The sequence below is a fragment of the Bemisia tabaci genome, chromosome 6 (assembly GCF_918797505.1).
Source record: "Bemisia tabaci chromosome 6, PGI_BMITA_v3".
NCBI classification, from domain to species: domain Eukaryota; kingdom Metazoa; phylum Arthropoda; class Insecta; order Hemiptera; family Aleyrodidae; genus Bemisia; species Bemisia tabaci.
In genome coordinates, this window is record NC_092798.1 from 1,342,526 (window position 1) to 1,365,549 (window position 23,024).

Genomic DNA, 23,024 nt, shown 5'->3' on the forward strand with positions numbered 1-23,024 from the left:
ACCAATGTATAAAAAATTCGATCCATTTTTATTGTGATGAAAAATCGAGCAGCACCAACATTTTGAATTTCGAAATTGACCCTGAAGGGGCCTATGGAGAGTACCTGGGTAGTTCCAGCACTGAAGAAGGCTGGAAAATTTTGTCTGTTTTGTTCTACAACCAACGGTTTACGAGATATTAGCATTTTTTTGTTTGATTAATTTTCATGGCACTGTGAAGTTTGACCAGCGAGAATTTAGAGGATTCAGCAGCATGGCTGATAGAGTTCGACAGAAATTGACAAGTTTGAACTTACGAAAAGAGGTTTGAAGTTTCAATCCTCCAAAAACTCGATGTAAAGGACAATGTTTAACGATTATTCTTGCGTTCAAAATATTTTTTTCAACTCTAATTTTTGACAGGAGAGAATTTACAACTATGTAGTTGAATTAAAAATACTCCTGGCTTCTTTTTTCCTAAATGCGACTTTTTGCATTTTTGTGAAACTGTCCAATTTCTCTCTTCACAAAAGCTTTGTAGTAAAAATTTCAAACAATATTCAATGGCTCCAGTGTAAACAGAAAACGTAACCTTGTGTAAAAATTCAAAGTTGTGTATCATTGGCGTTAGTTCTTTTTGATTTGGTCTTTAATAAATCATAAATCAATTCATGACCCGTTCAACACAAGAAATTTTGAATGCAAGTAAAACTTGTATTGCCGGCCACACTGAAGAAAATTCTGTGGTAATGATATAAAGAAAGACAATGGATCATTACATGAGATATGATGTTTATTTTTTTCAAAAATGATTACAAACAAGACATTAGTAAAAAATTTAATGAGCGGCATTTGTTGATACAGGGGGTTTGTCTAATTTAGGTGTAATTGAAGAGAGGGGGAACGATGATTCGCTGGATTTAATCACATAAATCCGTTACAAGCTCAAATGCTGAGAAGGAGGAATAGCATGAGTCTTCTCGGATTGACTTCATGCCTATATTTTAACCGTTTTGAACTCTATACTCAAGCAAAATTTTTGTATGACTTCTGCTGGGTATGTCAATGCGTACGATGCGTTACAACAATTATATGGTCATCTGAATTCAGTGATTAAAAATAAGTGACACTGACATTTGGCTACAGTACACCTGCCTGAATTTGATTGAATTTCTCTCAGATCTTAGTAATTAAGTCGATCACTTAGTCAACTATCACAAGACATTGGTGACTAAATTGATAGGAATCGAGACAAATAGAAGAAATCACAGGAGGGCATAATGAACATTTATGTTGGTCAAATTACTGAATTGTAGTAAGAACTTTTAAACAGGTTTTTCATGTCACTTTGATTATTTTTAATGCTACCATTTGATCACCAGATGACGACATACCTACAGTAATAGCTGTCAATTTTTGTCACTCTCAGGATTTGTTTTAGGCTGACATAATTTCGTCCCTCTTCACATTCGCTTAATACTTCATCAAATAGGTCTGAGGCTGTTCCTCTTCAAACGTTTAGTTCACGACGATGTCACCTGAAGAGGTGCTAGCCAGCACCTGAGTTGATGAAAATGAGAAATTAGAAGCAAGATTGAAAGGTCTCAAAAGTTGACTGAAAAAAAAAAATAAAATGTTCTCTGGTGTTAATGTTTACAAAAACTGGCAGCTGTTGGGTACTTATATTCTTCCATCCTTTATTCGAGCACACATATTGATGGCGAAACTGAAAAAATGCATATCTTGGTTGCGGTGTTTCAAAATCTCCATTCCCATTTTGTTTTTCTAAAGAAAACCGAACCTACATCATGACTTGAAATTTTCACATGATATTCTTCACATAACGAAGTAAAATCACGAAAATTTCAAAGAAATGACGTTGAGAGGTTTTCCATATGCAGGAAATAAAGTAAGGCAGGAAGTCTGCAACGCTGCGAACCGAGATACACATTCCTACAGTGTCACCGTGGATCTTCTGTAATGTGTAGATAAAGACAAAAAATGTTGATGGTGTTGATCTTTCAATATTAATTTCATGAGACTGAAATTATCTTCCGCCTATTGTTTCCGTAACCTCAGGAATGGTAGACGTTGCAGTTTTACATTTGTGATTTGGGATGAGACAAGACTGATTTGACTTAGATGCATGCTGCTTGGACCTCTTGAACATGAGAAGCTTACAGGGTGATTCATAAGTCCTGCCCCACCCCAAAGACCTGTAAAGTTCTTGTCCCTTTTCAAGGTGATCCTCTTAAAGTTCTGGGAGATTCTATAATTCGTTTCCTTTGTTTAAGGAGCTCTCACAAACTTTCAAGTCTTGATCTCAATGTGTTCAGAAGTTACAATGCTGATGTCAAATGTAGGACTTTTGGACCATCTTATAAAAGAACAACTTAACATTTTAGGATATGGTTTCTGAGAGGACCAGATATATTATGATGAATAAAAAAGTAAGAACTGATGGAAATCGATGGCTAAACCATAAAAACGGATTTCACTCAAAATTTCTACTCCATAGTGTCTTAAGAGAATCAAGCTAATTTTGCCTGAGCAACTTCAGCAGTATTCTTTCTTCACAGAGGAAAAAACGGGGACTTTTAATGAAGAAAAAACAATGAGCACTCTTCTGTTTAAATAATGGAGCAGGAGCAGAAATTTTTAATGTTACAAACTGAAAAACGCATCTACTGAGATTAGCCATCGTAGAAGCTCCTTTGGGAAGGACTTTATCTAGAAGTAGATGAGATTTTTTGAGAACCAATAATTGGCTCGTGTTTATGAAACAGAAATCAATTCACTTTACGACTAATTAATGCACAAAAGTAATTACTAGCTCATCGAAAAAAAAGGGGAAATAATGGAACTTTCATTAACAGAGCTAGCTGCATCCCTGCATCTACGGGGCATCCGTAGTGGGAGGCACTGCTCTTTCAGTCTCGAAAACTTAAAAAACTCTAGGAGCTATCAGTCATGAGCCAAAGAGGCACTAACTAATCCGAGTGCTCAAATCATCAATTGAATCAAAATGCCAAAATAACGGAAATAATGTGACTACTGAACGAAAACAGGTACGGTTGCTGAACTGAGTTGGCGGCTAACAGAGAGACGAACATCGGAGGTCATTTCACTAAGCTCAGTATTGATTTGTAGGATGAACAAAAAAAAATAAAGACAAAGCCGAAAATAGTAGTTGATCTTTGAAGCCTAACTAAAATAAATCCAATGCAACGGTGAAGTAGCTCAACAACAGTGTTTGTTGAATTCCTTTTAATTGCAAAATTTGAACGAAGATGTAACATAAAACTTCCTGTAATTGTCATCTGTCCCTGTAGATTTGTAAGAATAACTTTCAAAAGCTCAGTTCCTTCCCATGAAGATGAAGAAACAAACGAAATGAATACAAAATTGTGCAAAAGCTTAAATGAATGGTTCCATTCTGCTAGAACTGATAAAAATACGGTTTAAAACGATTCACGACTAAACTTATGTGCTTTTAAAGCTATAAATTCATCTTTAGCGACTAAAATGTAGTGGATTACGATAAAAGAAGCCTTGAATATAAAAATGATAGACCCACAATGTACTTTTAGGTAGAAGGCTTCGTACTTGCAGTCTTGAAACTATCTGAGTATGAAAAAGGAAATTAAACAAAAAAACCTGCTAAAGATACACTGAACTTCCAACTTAAAGCTATATTCGTGAAAAACTAGACTTTGATAACAGGTGTATGAATAAATATTTCTGACATTGAGCCAATGCTGTAGTTTCACGCGATCTGTTATTCAACATGTTAATTGAATTGGATACAGCTAATTAAAATTACTGATGATGGTACTTTGCCCTGCAAAGGTTCTGTGATGGGAAAATGTAAAAATTACGATTTTCTATTTAATTCCAGATATATTGGATGTTTAGATATGTTTACAAATTTGACTGGTGGATATAAGAGAAATCAAAGAGTTAGCGACCATCACAAGGTCACTAACAGCCAACTCAGTTCACCGCACGTCTGTAAACAAGACACGATCGAAAAGCAATCATAAATACAAAACAAGAGATCTAACCCTAAACGAGATTATAAATAATAGCAGTTTCAACCCATGAACGAATTATTAACTAAACGCGAGAATCAAAATATAAAACTGTACAAGAGCACGCGTTAGGGGAGTAAAGTGAACCTCCGTTTCAATGAATGATTTACAAAGGCGCAGTCGGACACCGGCCGATTAAACGATGCGTTCATAGAATAATAGATAAGCTTCACATTTGAGAACATCACTCTCAGACACCTGAGTTACGTGCGAGTCACTGATATAGTACCACTGCGGTTCTTGATCCAGTTCTGGACTCGCGCTGTCTCGGCTTCCATTCTGTTCCTTTTCAGTGTCAGCTTCATTGTTTTCTTGAGCCTTGTCCTCCTTCTTTAATGGATTTTTTAGACTCTGGAAAAACTTTAGCCGTTCGTCATCTGGGGTTGGCGGAGACCTTGCCTGCAACATACATCCGAGTGTTAATGAGTAAATGATGCACGACTGAGGATTTAACCATTTATTTCGAACCCTTTTTTTTGCAGAGCCTTCAACACTTTTAGACAGGACAAAAATTAGGCCAATAAAAAATTGATATCTTTTGCAGGAGAGCAGAAAATTTTTAGCCTTCAGATTTTTTGAGGTAGGCTTCCCATATTTTAAAGGTGCTCTTAGATTGCTGTTCATATAAGGCTGCTTGCTTCAATATTTTCTTCCCATCTCACATTGTTTCTCTCACTAAAAGTAATACGCTTGGCAATTTTCCTCTGGAAGAGTATTGTGTTGCATACATTGTTTCATTTTCGATGAGGAGTGCTGCCTTCACTTTTCAAAACCCCTTTTCGGCGGCCTTCACATTTTGATCGCAACCGACAGCGACCAGATCGGTTATTCGGTCGAGGAAGTTCTGTGCCCCTTATCTTCTGCATTATTTTTTTGATGAAAAAAATGAGAACTATGAAATTTTTACAACTCCATTCATTGTACAAATACTTTTCAACAAAACATTTCTCAGTTTTTTCTATTTAAGTAAAAATATTTAAAAAACATGACACAGTTATGTTGAGCTTTTTATAGCAGAGTAGGAAACTATTGATAACGATGGATACTTGGATTAATTCGGACAAAGATTAAATGATGAGTGGTATTTACCTTAACGTAGGCGATATAGTGGCCACCGCCGAGACAACCTGAGTGGACGACGACTCCGTACAGAGAATAAGAGATTTCTTTCTTGCCAGGGGCTCGCCACTCCTACAAAATAAAATGGACAACATTCACTTCCTTGAAAGAAGGATTGCATGATACTCAACGAAGGATTCCCTCTTACTGAATATTTTTCACAGATTCAAAAAACTCAAATAGACCGTATTCGATAACGGTTCGATGTATCGTTTGGTTCAAAACAATAGCACATAACCTCAAACCAAACTGTAAGGATTTAAGTTGGAAAAGCTGAAAATGAGAAAATTCCTAACAATTTCACTTTTAATTGGCATTAGGTACGCAAAAGAATAAAAAATCTGTTACAAAAGACCCGTTCTCTCAGATTTCTGAATGTACTTTTGAGGCTATGTTTATATTTTGAACCAATCGATATCGATACAATCTCAGCCGTTTGATGTATCGAATACGATCTATTTGAATAACGAGTCGTCAGCTTTGTAGGACATTTTCTTGTGTAGTCAAGTTTTAAACACAATTTTAAGAGCAGAGATTTTGAAACACTGCAACTAAGATACATGCTTGTGCATTTCAGTCATCCATTTTCAAACAATGTGTTACTCATCAACCTACTTATGAATGATGTGACAAGCGGATATTGTCACATACTTCAGTTTTAATAAACCAAAGAAAACATACAAGTATTTTTCTTGATTTTTACTGATTTTATGGTTCTGGTCACCATTACTGAGAAAATTAAAAACATTTGTGCAGTCAATAATCAAAATGCAATCAGAATGCAAACTGACTTAATGGACCACTGAACAAGCTGTGAATGTGAGCATCATGATAAATTTTTTCATCTTCTACGTAGAGCATGATTTGTATGATGAAAATACAGAAAGAAAATCCTAAAAAAAAATAACGTTTTTTGATGCATAAATTCAAACTTTCCACTCATAAAAAAAAAAAAAAACAAACAAAAACAAAAATAACCAAAAAAAAACTGTTATTCACTCAAGTTGAATTGCACACTAAGCGTTGCGGTGACAATCTATAGTGGCCCATTATTAGCATCATTTTTGGGATAAGATTTAGAATTTAAGGTGGATTTCAAGAGCATATCGAGGTAACAAAAATTACTAGGTTTGAGAGACTCAGACAAATGGATGGGCTCATGGGTACAAGCAAAATTGCGAACACACCATAGAGAAAGCGATACCCCTCAATTAAGTGTACCTTCTAATGCTGGAAGGCAAAAAAGCCAGCTGAAACTTAAGAGACCAAAATAAGTGGTCGTTTGTGTAGATGGACTTACCTTACGACACTTCTCGGAGCAGTATGGATCAATGTCCAGGATCAGCGGGAATGAGACAAATCGATGGATTTTCTGGAACGACGTGTACATCACTTGGAAACGTTTTAAGTGAAGGATCAACACTGCTGGCGGACTTCGGATCAGGAATTGTTTGCTGGCATTAGAGTAGATGGCCTTCTCTGTTTTTCCTGGACAAAAATTACCAAAGTGTACACTCAGCAGATGCGGAAATTTTGGTTTGATGTGACATCTTATCTTAGATTCTGAAATTCCCTCACTTTCCTGTGGCTTTTCAAGGTTTTAGGATGTAAAATTTCCTGATTTTTGGACAACTTCTAATGTTTTTTTTTGGGGCTCAATGCTTCATGAAAATGCTTTTCACATAAATGATTTACTGCAAAGTTACTTTGGGAAAATTCAAAATTTGAGAATTTGAAGTTCTTAAAGAGACTAAAACTGACTGATTTGACTGTTAATTTTTGACTCCAGAGCATGTAGGTGCTGTACAAAATGATTGAAAATTTTGGCTGGGCAAAAAGATTTTAAGGCTCCTAGGTAAAATTCCCTAACTTTTCACGTTGGGCAAAACTCTTCGATTTTTTCAAGTTGACTCTTTGAGAACTTGTCACCCTGGATTCTGACATAAAATTTCTCCTAAGGAGGCAGTTGTTGCTAATAACCACGTTAATAATATATCTGCCTGAACTATTGGTGGCTAGATTTTCAGTGCTTAGATGAGAGAATACATGTTTTCCTTGTTTGCCGTTTTTATATAACTACACATGCTCATTTCACAAAATTGATTAACAGAAGTGATTCCGGTTCTTGTGAGGAAACGTCTATCTAGAGAAAGAGAAGCAATTTAGATCCCTCAGGTCATTCAGAGACACTAACGAGGGGAACTTCCCAAGTTGCCGCCTCCGATCGAGTTGAAAAAATTCGTGCAAACTCTTTGAATGAATCTTTTAGACCCAGGTTTTTGTGTTTGTTCCAATGGGCCCCAGAAACACACCCCAAAAATTCTGAAAAGTCCGGTTTTGAACTTGCATTGATAGTGACACCCAGTGTGCGCCGGAAGAGCTGGGCCAGGCAAAGTAGTGCTCCTTTCGCCTCGAGTTATGGGGCGAGTGCTCTACCGCAGAGCTACCGCCTGCTGTTAGAAATTATCACTGCTAAACTGTGTATAAAGACTCGAGCGCCCCTTTGTCTTGCCCAACCCTCCCGGCACAGCATCACTGGGTGCTCAAACAAGACTTCACGATTTTTTTGGAATGTTTCCAGGGCCCATTGGATAAAACAAAAAAAACACGGATCTAATGAATTCATCCAAAGACTTCATACAAATGTTTTCAGCCCGATCGGAGGCAGCAATTCGGGAAGTTCCCTTTGTAAATCATTAAGTATTAATTTAAATTCTATTATTAGTAAAAATTACTTCATCTTCACATTCAGGAGTAAATACAAAAGAAAACTAAGGATGAAAGAACTTCTAAACTTATTCATCAGAAAAATGTTCATTCTTTTAACTTCTTTCAGCTGCGATTAAATCAGTAATTTTACTGGCTGAAAATCTACCTAATGGAACTTTTTGCCTCGAAAGTTTCTAACAGTTTTAAGCTCATAGTAAGAATTATTTGGGTTTTGCTCACATCCAGTGCATGACTAAAATTAACTAACAAAATACTTAAAAAAGGCTAACCTTTATTTTGTACTTTGGCGCAATTTTCGCAGCTGACCTTGTTGCCTCCGCTCAATGTTTCCAGCGCAGTGAACTGATTCAAACAAGATGTTACTGAAAGCTCTGTGTCATTGTACTGGAAGCGTGAATATGTCATGAAGTTAGAGGGTCCCACGATGCTGTCTTCTTCCTCCTCCTCTTCAGACTCGGGAGGATTGCTGACCGGTGATTCGACATTGCTGTTGTTCAAAGGAGCGTCATTGCTATTTTCATTGGAGTCCTCCCGAAGCCCATTATCCTCCGGCAAAGGCGAACCTCCCACTCGCGAGGTCAAAGTCCTATCATGGTCATTATTGTTATCATACTCACTGTTCCCGGGCAAGTCAAATGAATCAATGGGCGGTTGATCGTAATTCTCACGGAATTCACTAATTGAGTCTAGCTGGTCGTGGTTTTTGTAAAATTCATTAGATGGCTCCGACATGTAGCTGTTGGTATAAGCCGCACTGAAATCAAGGTTCGATAGCTTCGACTTGACCGAGTTGGCGTCAACTCCGGTAGTGTGGAGGTCATCAAAGCCGCTTGGAGAGCCGGGACTCGCATTGGCGCATATTGAGTCAGGGCTCCCGCATCCTGCGGTAGATTCCAAAGGTATCGGACTAATTTGGACTGATAGGCTCACACCATTTTCAAACGGATTTACTGAGCTGTCAGGCGAATATTCCGAATTTAAACTATTGTCTGTGACACTGCACATGTTCTCTGGGGTGTTAGGTGTTGGAATTGGGCTGACACGGGTTGAGCCAGGCTTCTCGGAGCTGTAGCCACTTTCGCCATCCGCTTTTTTGCTATCTTCGTTATCTTCTAATTCAGCACTATCACTTTCCTCTGAAATTCATAAATACAATCATCAGCATGAGTAGACAAGAACAAAACTATCTAAGGTGTGTGAATTTTGATCAATTTTTATAGTATGTATCTTTAGAGTATTAATAGCCCTAACTTTCTAGATTGCAACGTACAACAGCTACATAAAAAACAATCTGATAGGTAATTTGAGAAATAGGACTGACTAAATTTCATGAATTCATTTGGTGATTTTGTTGCACATAATATCCTTTGACTATTCCCAGATTTTTTTAAGATTGTTAAAAGAAAAAGAGCTTTTCAATAAAATTGATTGATGCTACGCCCCTAAAATTGAGGGGAAAAATGAGAAGTTTGAGAACTTAGGATCCACAAAGAACAGACTTTGACTGACTCTTTATTTTCCTTCATCAGTAAATTGACATTTATTTTGTCAAGACATTTTTAAGAGTGATGAAAGTTAATGATTCTGAGAGTGTAGAAAAAAAATTACAATTGCAGCGTAAAATATTCCCCCAAAATTTTCGAGTTGAGTAAATTTTTCTGTCATTTCCAGGTGTTCTTGACTTCTCAAGAGTTTATCATCCAGAAAAATGAGTGAACACATCATTAGTGGCAAAAAAAAAAAATTCTCTGGAAAATTTTAGCACTGAGAATTTTTATTTGATCAAATTAAAAACTTTGACCCAATTCCAAGATAACTTTAATGAATGTCGACGCTGGCCCTTCCCTACCAGCCAAAAAAAATATTATTCCCCCAGAGAAAGGGCTTTCTTTTGGGGGCGCTAAACCTAGCTACCTACGGCAATGATGCTTTGGCCAGAAAATAAATAAAATTACAGACGATTTAAAAGGAGGCAACTACGTTCGCCATCTCTGACCCGCTCTCTCACGTTTTACGTTTTCTCTTCAAGCCTCCAAATCTACCTAGTGAACAAAATCCTTTGGGGCAAATGCTGGCTGTTTCAGTTATTTCTAAAGTGGACCAAAATCATTGATTCATCAATCAATTCGAAAACCGCGGAAAACCCAATTTTAAACCACAAATTTTTTTGAAATGTTTGGTTTTTTCCAGTTTCGTGTGTACACACCCCCCCCCCCCCCCTTAAACAATGACGATATTTTACGGAAAATCGGCGGGAAATACCCGATGAGCACTTGATCAGTAAAACTGCGCAGCGGTAGTGATGAGCACCCGGCAGGGGTTGCAATCGTACTGATGAGTGATGACACTGTTTATGTAGCTCCTCAATCACCCTGTTTACTTGAGGAAACATGTGCGCTTCGGAGGTCCCCAATCCCGCCATATCGGAAAATGACCTTTGCGCTGGCATCAACGTACAATACGCGGGTGAAGACAAGCATGCTTTCTCCCCAGCCCAGCAGTGTTGCCAGGCGCGCGGAAATTCCCGTGCATTCTTTTAATCGAGTTTGATTTGCATGGTAAAGTTCGAATGCAGACCAAAGATTTCTTTCGTAAAAGCGAATATTCGTTATACCAAAATTCGTTATATGGAATTTATTTTACAATGAAAAGATAGGGATTTTTTCGAGACCGCAAAAAAATTTGTTAATTCGAAGAATTCGTTATATCAACATTTGTTATATCAAAGTTTTATTGTAATGAGAACCAAGAAAATTTTTGGAAAGATTTGACAAAGCCATACCTTGCTTCTTAGGGCTGCGCGAGTCTCCTTGGCCATTCTCTGGTGACAACTGGGAGAAATATTTCGAGTGTTGAGCAGCAGCTACTTGTTTTCGCTTCAAGCGTTGGTTTTTGCTGGATAAACGGTTGTTGCGATGTTCCACAGCTTTCTTCATTGGCTGCAATGAATGTGTGCAACCAAACATTAATTAGGGTAGAATTTTCTCTTAAAGAAACTTTGGGGCACATGGTGGGTAGGTCAGACAAACAGGAAACAAATTTTAATCAGATCTCTTGCTTAGCGTGTTTGACATCAACAAGGCTCACACATTTGTTTCTGTGCAGTTAGGAAGGAACGCGAAGAAAATGACAAACAGAAAAAAAAATAAACCTTAGGTTTGGACACAGACACAGTTACTTAATTTGATATTGGTTCTGCCGCAATAAAGACGAACATTGTATGAGCATTTGAATGTTGCCAAATTTCCTCTTAGAAAATACTTATTTTTGAGGAAAGTTATAGATATTATTCCTGAAAATCTTCAACACTTTAAATCAAATTACAAGTAAAATTTTCTAAAAAATTGGAAGAAAAATATTCCTAATTACTCGTTATTTGCCGAAGGAAATTTGGCATCCTACATTGGCAGAAGGCTAATACAGTGTTTTTCCTAGGCACGGCAGAGTTGGCCTGTGTCATTTGTTTACCAGTTGCTGTCAATTTGCTAGTATTAGCCTTGTGAGTCTGACTTGGCAAAGAAGGTTTCGGAGGTTCAAACGTGTTGTTGATACTTTTAAGTAGCATGTTCAAATGGTGTTAACAACTGGGTAAATGGAGTTCAGATAGGATTTGAGTACTGCAAAAATGCACATGTCATGCTGAGAAAAGCTTTAAAAGACCACAACTTATCATTTTTCCTTTCACAAAGAGAAGAAAAGGATGATAGAAACGTTTACGACAGTTATGATCCAGATCATTACCTTGTCTCCAGTGATAGGGAGGCTGAGATCCAAGAACCTTTCCTCTGTTTGAGACACATGGTTACATGATTTACACGTTAAGGTGCTAACTAGAGTGCCTTTGAAGAGGTGCTCTGGGCGCAGTGTAACTGTGTCCGTGATTCGCGTATTCATTTTCTTAATTGCTTCCTTCTGCTTTTCATCTAGCTCGTTTGGGTTCACTTTAGATGTTAGTCCATTGTGAGCGAAAATCTGCTTTTGATACCTCTGTCAGAAAAGAAAAAAAAATTGTGATTTGCGATGGACAAAAAATTGTAACAAATAAAAAGTTATCACAGAAGACTAATAAGGTGTCTAGTTTTTTTTTTCATTTTGGGAAATCCTGATTTTTCCTGACTTTGACTGCTAAATCTTGATTTCATAATTTTTCCAAATCCTGATATTTTGCGAACAAAAATTAAAATTTCTACATTAGCGTATGCGAAAGCAGTCCGATCGGATGGCCAACTTTTCTCAAATCCTGATTTTACGACGGATTTTTTCTCAAATCCTGATGAAATCAGGCAAATCGGAAAAATCCTGATGCTAGACACCCTGCTAATAGACAGATACAGTAAAACTTCGATATGACGAACGTCAATAAAACGAATTCTTCGAATTGACGAATTTTTTTCTTGGTCCCAAAAAAATCCCTATCTTTTAAATGTAAAATAAATTCTATTTATCGAATTTCGGCATAACGAATATTTGCTTTTACGAAGGAAATCTTCGGTCCGAGTACGAACTTTACCATGTAAATCGAACACAATTTGACGAATGCACGGGAATTTCCGCGCGCCCGGCAACTCTGCGGGGGAGAAAGCATGCTTGTCTTTACCCGCGTTTTGTACCTCGGTGTTGGTGCAAAGGTCATTTTCCGATACGGCGGGATTGGGAATTTCCGAGGCGCACATGTTTCCTCGAATAAACACCCCGAATAAGGAGCTACGTGAACAGTGTCATCAGTACGATTTCAACCCCTGCCGTGTGCTCCTCACTACCGCTCCGCAGTTTTACTGATCAAGAGCTAAATGGGTGTTCCCCACCGATTTTCCGTAAAATATCGTCATAGTCTAAGAGGGGGAGGGGAGGGGTGTACACGAAACTAGAAAAAACCGAACATTTCAAAAAAATTTGTGGCCTATAATCGGGTTTTCCGCGGTTTTCGATTTAAGGTGATTCGTCAAGCTCAAGTGATGTGGTCGAACTGGCATGCGATATATCGCATCTTTTAGGTCAAAAATCTCAGCAGATTTTGAATTTTCAGCAAAAAAAAGGACGATAGCCCCTGCGCATGAGCCTGAAGAATCATTCTAAACCCAAAAATCGGCAAAATTCAGAGAAATGAAAACAGGATAGTGTTTGGAAAAAAACCTCGCATTCGATTCAGCTATCGATTTCGGTATCGAATGCGAGGTTTTTTTCCAAACACTATCCTGTTTTCATTTCTCTGAATTTGGCCGATTTTTGGGTTTAGAATGATTCTTTAGGCTCATGCGCAGGGGCTATCGTCCTTTTTTTTGCTGAAAATTCAAAATCTGCCGAGATTTTTGACCTAAAAGATGCGATATATCGCATGCCAGTTCGACCACGTCACTTGAGCTTGACGAATCACCTTAACGAATTTTTTCGCCAGTCCCCAGAAATTCGTTATATCTAAGTTTTACTGTAGTTACATTCTGGACAACCTGCCAGGCAAGATAACAATGGAGAAGAACGTTTGTTGGTCTGATAACGAATATTTTTCTGTTTTTCAATGTGACTTTTCTTTTGACAATTGGCTGCAAAGTTTTCATGCAAAAAGCAAAAGCAGCATTCAAATAATTTCAATGAAAGCTTAGAGCTTTGCCTTATAAATTCAGATCACAACCAGGCTTGCTGCAAACTAGAAGAGAAAGTGAATTTTAGATAGGAACTGTATGAGAACGAAACAAAGATTACCAATAACTTACCTTCAGATCTTCCACTCTTACACATTCCAACAGATGCCTGAGCAATTCATGGGAATCGTGTTGATCAAACCCCTGGAACTGAGGACACTTGACCCGTAAAGAATCTAGAAGTTTGCGAGGGGCAAAAGAGCCTGCAGTGCCAGGAGTGGTTATTTCGTGTAACGTATTCGCCAAAGCCTCAGTTATAGGTCCCCATTTGCCAAGGACAAGTTTCTAAAAAGTTAAAAACAAACACCCTCTTATTAACGATCAACAAACATCTTGGAGCCTTCATTGACATTTCTTTTTATGACTTTAATAACCTATCTCAATAATGTTAGAATTCTTGAAAAGTGGATTGGGTTTGACTGAGGGTGACGGTGTCACCATGCAAAGCAGTGTTAACTGCCACAACTGGAGAAAAGTAAACAACTACCAACTCTGATCATAATTCAAGTGCTTTGCAATACAGTGCTCCTCAAACGGCACACAGTGTATCAAGTTAATGGGAGAGGCCGGACAAAATTTGGAAACTTAACACGCTTATAATGAGTTTATATAAAATTTTGAGGTTCTAAAAGTGGTACCATTGGTTTCCTCGTGAAATTTCCTTCTACAGACACCCGTTGAAATTTAAAATGTGACGAAATAAACATGAAAATTTGCAATTTGAATAAAAATGTCATGTCCGAGCTCTCTAATTGACTCGATCCACTGTGGGGCACTCCTCAACAGTTGCATTAACACCACTAAAGAGGGAAGGCAGCGCACCCTCCGAAACATCGCCCAGACAAATAATTAGCTAAGAAAAGATTGAGTTTTTAAATTTTACCCATTTTATTCTTAATTTAAGTGTTTTTCCTTACTTTTTAGCCTCATTCTCAGTATCATTTTAATACACTATGTCTAAGTTTTTGAGTTTTTTGACAAAGAACCTTTTCAAATATCTCTAAGGATACATTGCCCATAATTGAGATAATTTTTTGCGCCAGAAGAGGGTGTAAAATTGCATCAAGATCTAAAACTTCAATGGTGAAACTATAGAAATGCACATCTCATTGCGGACTTCCTGTCATACTTGATTTTCTACATGGAGAACTTCTAACATTAACTTGATGAGAACTTTGGTGATTTTCCTTTCCTATGTGAAAATATATTCTGTCAACATTTCAAGCCATTATGTTAGTTTCACCTCCTTTAAAAAAATCAAATTGTAGCAGAGATTTGGAGACGTGGCAACCGAGATACCCATTTTTGCAGTTTCACCATCAAATGAGGGTGGCAGATTAAAACTTCAAATAAATTTTCCCACATCTTCATTTTTGAAACAGCAACCGCAATTTGATTCAGTATTTTGGACGCTAGGTATGTTTAAAAAACTTTTCTCTAAGTTGTACCACCAATATCTTGGTTTGGATTTTTGAAGCACTGGCTTCCGTTCTACTATGGACAGTACTTAAGTTTTCACAGGAGTAATGTCCAATATATACAAGAATACATTTGAGAGAAGCAGAATTGACTTACAACCCGCTCTTCTCCCTCTCTTTCGGGCAGGATGACCTCCTCATCTGGCTCCTGGATCTCTCTCAGAAGCTCCTCCAGAAACGGAGTCTGCGCAAGGCACTGTAGAACGGAGTTGAAAAAACACGTGTTGCCTAGATTTGAAAGACCCTGGAAATTAAGGAGAACAACAAATTTCAACATTATCACCTTCATTCGGAAAAAAAATAATTTTTTACTGAATTGCCTACTAGGCAAGTCAATAATGACCATTTTATGGTCATCTCAGGTCAAAACAGTCCTTCAGTTTTTTTCTCCGTCATGTTTTCAAGGCACTACACCTTGCTGAGGGTGCTATCTACAAGTCTGCCACAGAACTACTCATGAGTGAAGATCGTGTCATTGATCCAAGCGAAGCAGCATTAACACCACATTCATTTCAGGTCATCGTTGATTACGACAGTCAAAGTATCCCATTTTTTTGGCAAAAATTCTTAGCCTTTTACACAGACTTCTTGAGTTTTGAACTTTTGAAAGTAAGAATTCATCAAATTCCGAACTTTCCTGGAATACTCGTCTCCAAATGCTTCTCATACGTTTGAACTATAGAAGCTTGAAAAATTCTGCTTTTTGAGATACGCAGTAAATTTTAGGCTCAATATTAGTGCCAAGGTTAGAGAACAGTATGTTTACCATTGTATGATACACATTGGTACAGTAAATTATTTCCTACAAAGACTAAGAATTATTTTGTCTAACAAGGGGAACTGCCCAAGCTGCCACCTCCGAGCAGGCTGAAAAAATTTGTAAAAACTCTTGGAATAAATCCATTAGGACAGTGTTTTTTTGTTTCTTCCAATGCGCCCTGGAAAAAACAAAAAAACATGGTCCTAATGGATTCATTCAAAGAGTTCGTACGAATTTTTTTAGCCCGATGGGAGGCGGCAGCTCAGGAAGTTCCCCTTATAAGCTTGGCAAACGAACCAGAGTTTCGATACAAGTAAGATTATTTGACCATTTGCCTGCGACACATTCACTTCACTGAGAAAAAGTTGAACAACGAAAGATGACTCACTCTGACTCGCATCTTGTGGCCAAATGGTCGAGATTTTGTACTACAAAATGCTGAGCTGCTTAATTTTTTCTTCTGTGAGTTGGAACTCGAGTCCTCCTCTAAGATGTTACTTGCGTCCTTTGCACCGTTTGAATTGACTAAGGCTTTTTCTGAAAGAAAAAAGTCAAGTATTTAGCTCTCACTGATGGGAAAAAATGAAAAACCAAAAATGAAATTGAACTGAGCGTACGTTTATCTGAGAAAGAATATGAGCCTTGGAAACTGGACTTAGCAACGGTAATGCTCTATGAACTATAATTGTGAGACTTTCAATATAATCAATGCAATGTGTTCGATAAATTTGTTCTGCAATGAGATATTTTCAAGAGGAGACAGGGGGTCATCAATTTTAAAATCTGCCCTCTCACCTTTGTGATGTTACCGTCTCTGAAGCACCCCTCAAGCAACCAGTGCAAATGTATCACTGATGAAAATAAGGTAAAAGAAACCAAGGTGTGCACTTTGGCTCCGGACGATGACATACGCTCAGTTTCTCGATGATCAGTATTTCCGTTGGTATTAGTAGTAGAAACAGGGCGTTTGAACAGATCTCTTGTTTAGTGCGTATTTGAAAGCTTAGACTATCAAGAAACAATTTTGTGGAAACTTTTGTAGGGGACAGTCGCAAGAACAATTTTATAGAAAATGATAAAAATCGCGAACTCACTTGCGCTATGTTAATTCAGTTGGGACGCGTTTCAGGGTCGAGATGGCCCCATCATCATCAGAGTTCGCTGCCGGCTGATGATGGGGCCATCTTGACCCCGAAACGCGTCCCGACTGAATTAACATAGCGCAAGCGAGTTCGCGATTTTTATCATTTTTTAAAAAACAATTCTGTGACTGGCACAATTGACCCATTCTCCATTACAAAATTGTTTTTTCCTATTCTTTTCCAAAATTTTCGTTCTAATGATGATTAAATCTTGGATGAGAAAGAAAACTGAACTATACGGAAACATTCTCCATATTCATAAAATTCTCCAACACTTTTGGGTAAACTTTGTTACGTCAATATTTTCTTGTTTCGGAGCTGTGTGGACTGTGGACACCCTGAGGGTAAAAAGTACCTACAAAAAATGTATTTATGGGGAGGGGTTTACCTTGCTTTACAGATAGCTTAGATATTCTAGTCTTGAGAGAAACGACAAGCTCAGGTAACTTCTTATCAGCGTGTTGGTCTAATTCTTCATTACACCTGAAACAGCTGCAACAGAAGTTCCATGATTAGAGGCAAATTATTATTGAAATAAAGGACAAAACCCCAAGCCGGGTAAAATGGTAAAACTATCCAGAAAATAAGGGCTGGGCTCCCCATCATAGGGTTTTACTTTTTTCTAATTTCCAAATTTTCTGTGTTCACCCTGTATTTTCTCTCCAAATTCAGTTCCTTTGGTTTTTCCCTCCGGTGGTGGAAACTTTATCATGTGCGATAAGAGGGATAGAGGGATCCCTGTTACTTGGGTGGGTGTATTTTAGTAATGATGAGAATGAGCAACATAGCTGTTTGACAAACTTGAGGAGTTCAACATTAAACCATGCCTCGAATCAGTTTTCATTTATCAAAAACAAAATGATTTCTTCTTTGCATACAGTCGTTTGTGTGCCCTCTGTGAGGTCACCTCTGATCCGTACCTGAGAGGGAGGAAGCAATACCTGTACCATCAAGGTCAGGTTTTCTCTGGTTCGATGTGTAGGTTTTTTTTTTTCTTTATAAAATTTTTTTTGTCACAAAACAAACTAAACCACTAGCAACATTGAGTTTAAAGTCAAATGGGCATGTGCGATTACAGACTCAAATACTGATTTTTTAAGCAGAATCACAAACATTGTACTTCAGAGATGATAGCCTTCAGAAACAAAGGTATTTTTCTCTGTGGCGCTCACATTTCTTATTTCAAAGCTCTCTGACGATTAGAAAGTAAATGTCAATTACACATTGAGCAAATTCTACTTGTCGGTGCATCAGTAAAAACTAATGACCAATAAGGACGATGTATGTGAGAAGCTCTTACCGTAAAGTCCAATCATTCATATGCAGCCCAATAAAATGTGGCTCGCTTCTTGCTGCAGCATAGTGCTGAGGAGCATGATTCTTTCCACTATCATCACAGGCAAATTGTCCACATTTCAAGCACATGTACAACTGAAAATTATGAAATGAAATAGATGAGTATGTGCTAAGCTTGGAAAAATCATTTTACTTCATTTAAACTCTGCGTTACAGCAATGCATTCAGGGCTGCATTTTGATTTTACATCAATGCATTCAGGGTTGCATTACGATTTTACAGCAATGCATTCAGGGCTGCATTACGATTTTACAGCAATGCATTCAGGGCTGCATTACAATTGCAAGAATAAGCGTGTATATGTTCACGGTTGCAAGCAGGAGAAAACACTGGCAACGCAGGAATCTTGGTTAGTGATGGTTCAATCTTGTCACATTACGGTGTTTTTTCGCAAGATTTATTGGCTTGGAGAGGATAGCAATCCAAAAATGCACTGACAGAGAGGAAGCTAATATTACTTTTCTTTCCCAGTGAGAGCGTTTAGTGATAGGTAAACGGCTCTGACTAATTTATCCATCTCTAAGTCAAACAATGAGTACATCTGTATGAGAGCTTTATCTCATTATCTCAAAAGAATCATCTATTGGGATTTTTTCTTTGGCACTTAGAAATTCATGATTCATTCTATGCAATTAGTGTGCATAGAAATAGAATAACACTGAAATAGTCTTACCCCAGCCTCAGGATTCGGTGAGCTACCTTCTGCTTTGCACTGTTTACACTGTCTCCCCAGCAGATTTTCTCTGGCAAACCGTTCCCTTGTAAGCATAGGATAATTTATACCCTTCGTAAGAACAGGTTTCTTACCGCAGTGCTGGCATGCATCTAAAATGAAAAAAAATAAGGAAATAAAGTTGAAAACTTAAATGAAAGATAATAAATTTGGTCACCACTGCAGAGGTGCATGGGTGGATTAGACCTTTCTAAGTCATTTTTGATTACTATTAATGGCTTGAAAAGAATTTTCTTCCGAGGGTTCCATCCTTCCCCTTAAAAAGTGTTGAACCCAACGAATAGATACGGCCCTTCAGAGGAATAAGCTGAGATAATGGCACTGAGCTGCCTATTTTTGCGGTATGGTAGTAAAACTTTAATAGAAAATATAACTGTTTGAATTTTAGGCATATTTCATTATTCACAAGGCATCCACAGTCTTAAATTTGAAATGGGTGCACCTGTGGAGAGAATCAAAAAGTGTATTGCTCTACTGTGTGAAATATTTCCTAAAATATTTTAAACTTTTGAAAGATGACACACTGCTCAAGGAATTTTTCTTTGTCTTCTAAAGAATTTTTGCCATGTTTTCTGGAAGAAACTTCCAGCAGACATGGCGATGCCCTTAAAAACAAAATAAATATATCAGGAGTTTTGAGACACTACAACTGAAATAAATATTTTCCATATTTGACAGTCCTGCAGAGAGACCTACATTCACTGAAAGAGATGCATCATGGTGCCTAGAATTATTGAATTTTCTCATTTCTTGATATGACCTGATTTTCAAGGATAAATTAACCAATGAGACATCTCGATTTAATCTCATTTTTTTCTACATTCTCATAGGAAAGACAATGTTTTCATCCAAAGATCAGGACGAAAAAATAAACTTTTTTTGTCTTCTAACTGATTTTTTGCAGCCGAGACAACATGGATCACCAATTGCAAAAATCATTTAGTTTCCGAAAGGCAAGTAAAAATTCCAGATTTTTAGCACCCACACACTGGCGAATTTTGGTATTCTTTTGTTTTCCTAGGCTGTAGAGGCTATTTATAGGGTGATCATGTTGACCATAAATTTCAGATGGTTACGTCACTGAGTGATATAAGAATGGCTAGAGATATGTAGATACTAACGAATACTTACTTTCATTACTCTTCGGACTTCCTTTAGAATCATCAGAGTCAATGTTACCATTGGTGCAGGGACTCCCCTGTCTCCGACGAGCCATTGAGTTGACAGCTAAGCACAGAGAAGACAGAGGATATTATGTTCATATTACAACAGTATACATGGAATACAAGCAAAGATAATACAATTTTGTTGTAATTCATAGGCTGAGATCCTACAGCAAGATCAGTGCCACTCAGCTCAGACTGCAATAAAAAGCACAATTTGTTACAAAATGTGTTACATCTTAGACTAAAAAAGATTAACTTCATTTTAACGAGGCAAAATTTCCATTCACAGTTTCTTTTAATACCTACTTAGGAAGATTCACATATTTTGAACTGAAAATTTAATTGATTTTTTCCCAGGTTACCGGCACAAATTAGAACATTTTTGAGAGAAATTGTGCTGGTAAAAAAGTAAAGATTCTGTGTGATCAGGAAACCACAAATTGATTTGATGTGTTCTTAAATATTAATTCTTTTCTTTTACACAAAATATTTATTACATGGACACACAATTTATAGGTCAACTGACTCACAAAAGTAAGCACTTAAGAATGTCAGTTAAAAGAAGAAAAAAAAAAAGAATTTCAGAAAAATCTCTTGGTACTGCACTTATCATTCAGTATTGAAATAATTCATTTTGATTTACTCACGGATTAGAATATTTCCTGTGAGGACCTTTTGGTTTCAACAACAGTAGTGGCCTATAATTTTGCGAGAAAAAAAGTTTGTATGGCTGAGATAAACGTAGAAAAGATGAAATTAACCAAGTTCACGCTTTTAGGCCCCCCAAAAATTCATGTATCAGCCTGTGCTTTGGGCAGTTGTTGTTTACACACACAGGTCGGACCAATTCAATATCACGATTGAGCAACATACTTAGAGCCACAAAGCAAAAGTGTATATCATTTCCAGTACGCTGAAAAATGCCAGAATCCAATGATTGGAGACCCTCCAACAACATACTGACTATGATGGAAAAGTGGTTGGAGCTAAATCGCTTTGAGTTACTGTTTCAAAATGGAGCTATCCTAACCTAATTTTAATCTATTTGTCAGAAATGAGATTTGTGATGAAAATTCCACGGCACTCCATACAACTAAGGAGCCTGATTTATTTCTTAGCCCAAGGTGGCTTTGGAACCATCTGCAAATCATCAGCTGTCTGATGCGCACTAGTTGATTCTTTCAGCAAGTATATCTGCGACTTAAGACTTGGAATTCACACATCAATAGTGTTTGTTTTCGAATACTATGACTTAAACTCACATGATGCCCTACCTGCAGTAAAAATCTCAACTCAATGCTGGGAAACCTCCACCTGTTATAAGGAAATAAATTAACAGGGAAAATTGACCTATCAGATACAAAAAATCTACCTATGAATGGAGAGAGATCCAATTCTAAAAATGAAGGCTTACTTAAATCCTATTTAAAGTTAAGTAGTGTTGACAAGAGCTTGGATGCAGTTTACCCTAGATGACTTGCTCTTCTCTGTTTTGCGAGGGGAGAAAGACTGAACTGACCAATTGACGAGAATTTTGGAATTTAAGATGAGAGATCTTGACAGATCATATGCAAATCATTTCAAAGCACAGGTTCAGCATTTGTACTACGGGTCTAAAAAGGGAACATAGTCCAGAAATAGGCTGCAAAAATTTCCGACCTACTCAACAGGCTTTCATACCAACCTTAGATATGCAGTCAGAACGTGGAAACACATGATTGCGGGGCCTGATTCAAAGATGAGTAAAATCTGTTAGTTCCCAAGAGATCACTCAAATATGCACTACTTGATAACGAAACAGGAACTTAAAACTTGACCTTCATAAAGGCAGATTAGTCATCAGCACTTATCAGATCTAAATGAGCGATAATCACAGAACCATTAAATCATAGAGTCAGAGAGGGTTGATTGACTGCAGTAGCTGAAGTTTGAAGAAAGTTAAAAATGATGCAGTTCAACAAACATTTCACAAAAACCTCGCAACTGTCAGACGGGACACCTCAGTCTAAACAGGCCAGTAGTTTGGTCAGAAGTCCTAACCTAACTAGGTACGATGAAAAGTTGGAGGCTGCTTCACGTTAACTAAACCTCAACTGACAATATTTCTGACCTAAATATTTCACGACAATCCTAATTGCTCTAAGAATAGATTGAGGGAACTAGGATATGTAACCTCAAAATTCACAACGCATGCAAAGGGATGAAATTAGGGCTGATTTGGAGAGGCATGAAAGGGTTCGAGTTCCTGATTATTCTTGGAATAAAGAACAATACTTACTGCGAGAATATCAATGCAGTTCCTGTTATTATGCTCGATGAGACTTTACATCGCACGAACAAACTCTAGTGAAACTTTCCACGATAAAGTGAAAAATGGAATATCCGAGAACCACGGACTCCACGAAGCAAAACCTAAACCACGGCACAGATCCGAATCCGAGAGATATCCCGAGATGTGACATGGGAAGTGAAAGAAATTGAAATAGTGACGTGACGGTTCCGCCATGAAAGAAAAAAATCATGACCAAGATTTTATGTGATATTGCATTGCAGAGCTGTCTATCCGACAAAGAAGGAAGTAAAAGGGGTAAAAGCTCGAACAATGAAATTATATTTCATTGATTAGCGTTATTATTTTTCAATGGTTTTGAGAATTTCCTTAACTATAAGTAAAAATGAATTATTTCTGATCTGGATTCATTTGAGGGTAAGTTTCTTACGTATTTGCGATAAAAAGTGGTGAATTACCGCGCTTAATTTAGTATTAAAAATGAACGCTAGCGCTGCTGATAGTGCCATTTTTAGAAACATGTGCATAATCAAAGTCTTTT

The 23,024-nt window shown here is 37.5% G+C and overlaps 1 protein-coding gene across 2 annotated transcripts; it reads right to left on the reverse strand.

Moving 5' to 3' along the window:
* Nucleotides 1-754: 754 nt before the first annotated feature.
* Usp16-45 (ubiquitin specific protease 16/45) lies at nucleotides 755-22,660 on the reverse strand. 2 transcript variants are annotated; one of them, XM_019046681.2, is made up of 14 exons: nucleotides 22,472-22,660; nucleotides 20,159-20,254; nucleotides 18,968-19,119; nucleotides 18,239-18,369; nucleotides 17,327-17,430; nucleotides 16,185-16,333; nucleotides 15,134-15,280; nucleotides 13,631-13,843; nucleotides 11,661-11,906; nucleotides 10,702-10,858; nucleotides 8,189-9,055; nucleotides 6,490-6,677; nucleotides 5,160-5,261; nucleotides 755-4,469 (listed from the first exon to the last, which is right to left on the reverse strand). In XM_019046681.2, exons 2-14 carry the CDS (start codon nucleotides 20,241-20,243, stop codon nucleotides 4,206-4,208), a joined length of 2,805 nt encoding a protein of 934 aa, XP_018902226.1. In that variant the 5' UTR covers nucleotides 20,244-20,254; nucleotides 22,472-22,660; the 3' UTR covers nucleotides 755-4,205. The 2 variants fall into 2 exon arrangements, with proteins under 2 accessions (XP_018902226.1, XP_018902227.1); XM_019046682.2 differs by lacking the exon at nucleotides 22,472-22,660 and adding an exon at nucleotides 21,878-22,193.
* Between the last annotated feature and the right edge of the window lie 364 nt (nucleotides 22,661-23,024).

Coding starts and splice junctions, on each gene's coding strand:
- Usp16-45 (XM_019046681.2), bottom strand. CDS start 20,243: ATGGCTCGTCGGAGACAGGGGAGTCCCTGCACCAATGGTAACATTGAC. Junction 10,859..11,660: donor TCCCTATCACTGGAGACAAG/GTAATGATCTGG, acceptor CATTCATTGCAG/CCAATGAAGAAAGCTGTGGA. Junction 4,470..5,159: donor ACTATATCGCCTACGTTAAG/GTAAATACCACT, acceptor TGTATGTTGCAG/GCAAGGTCTCCGCCAACCCC.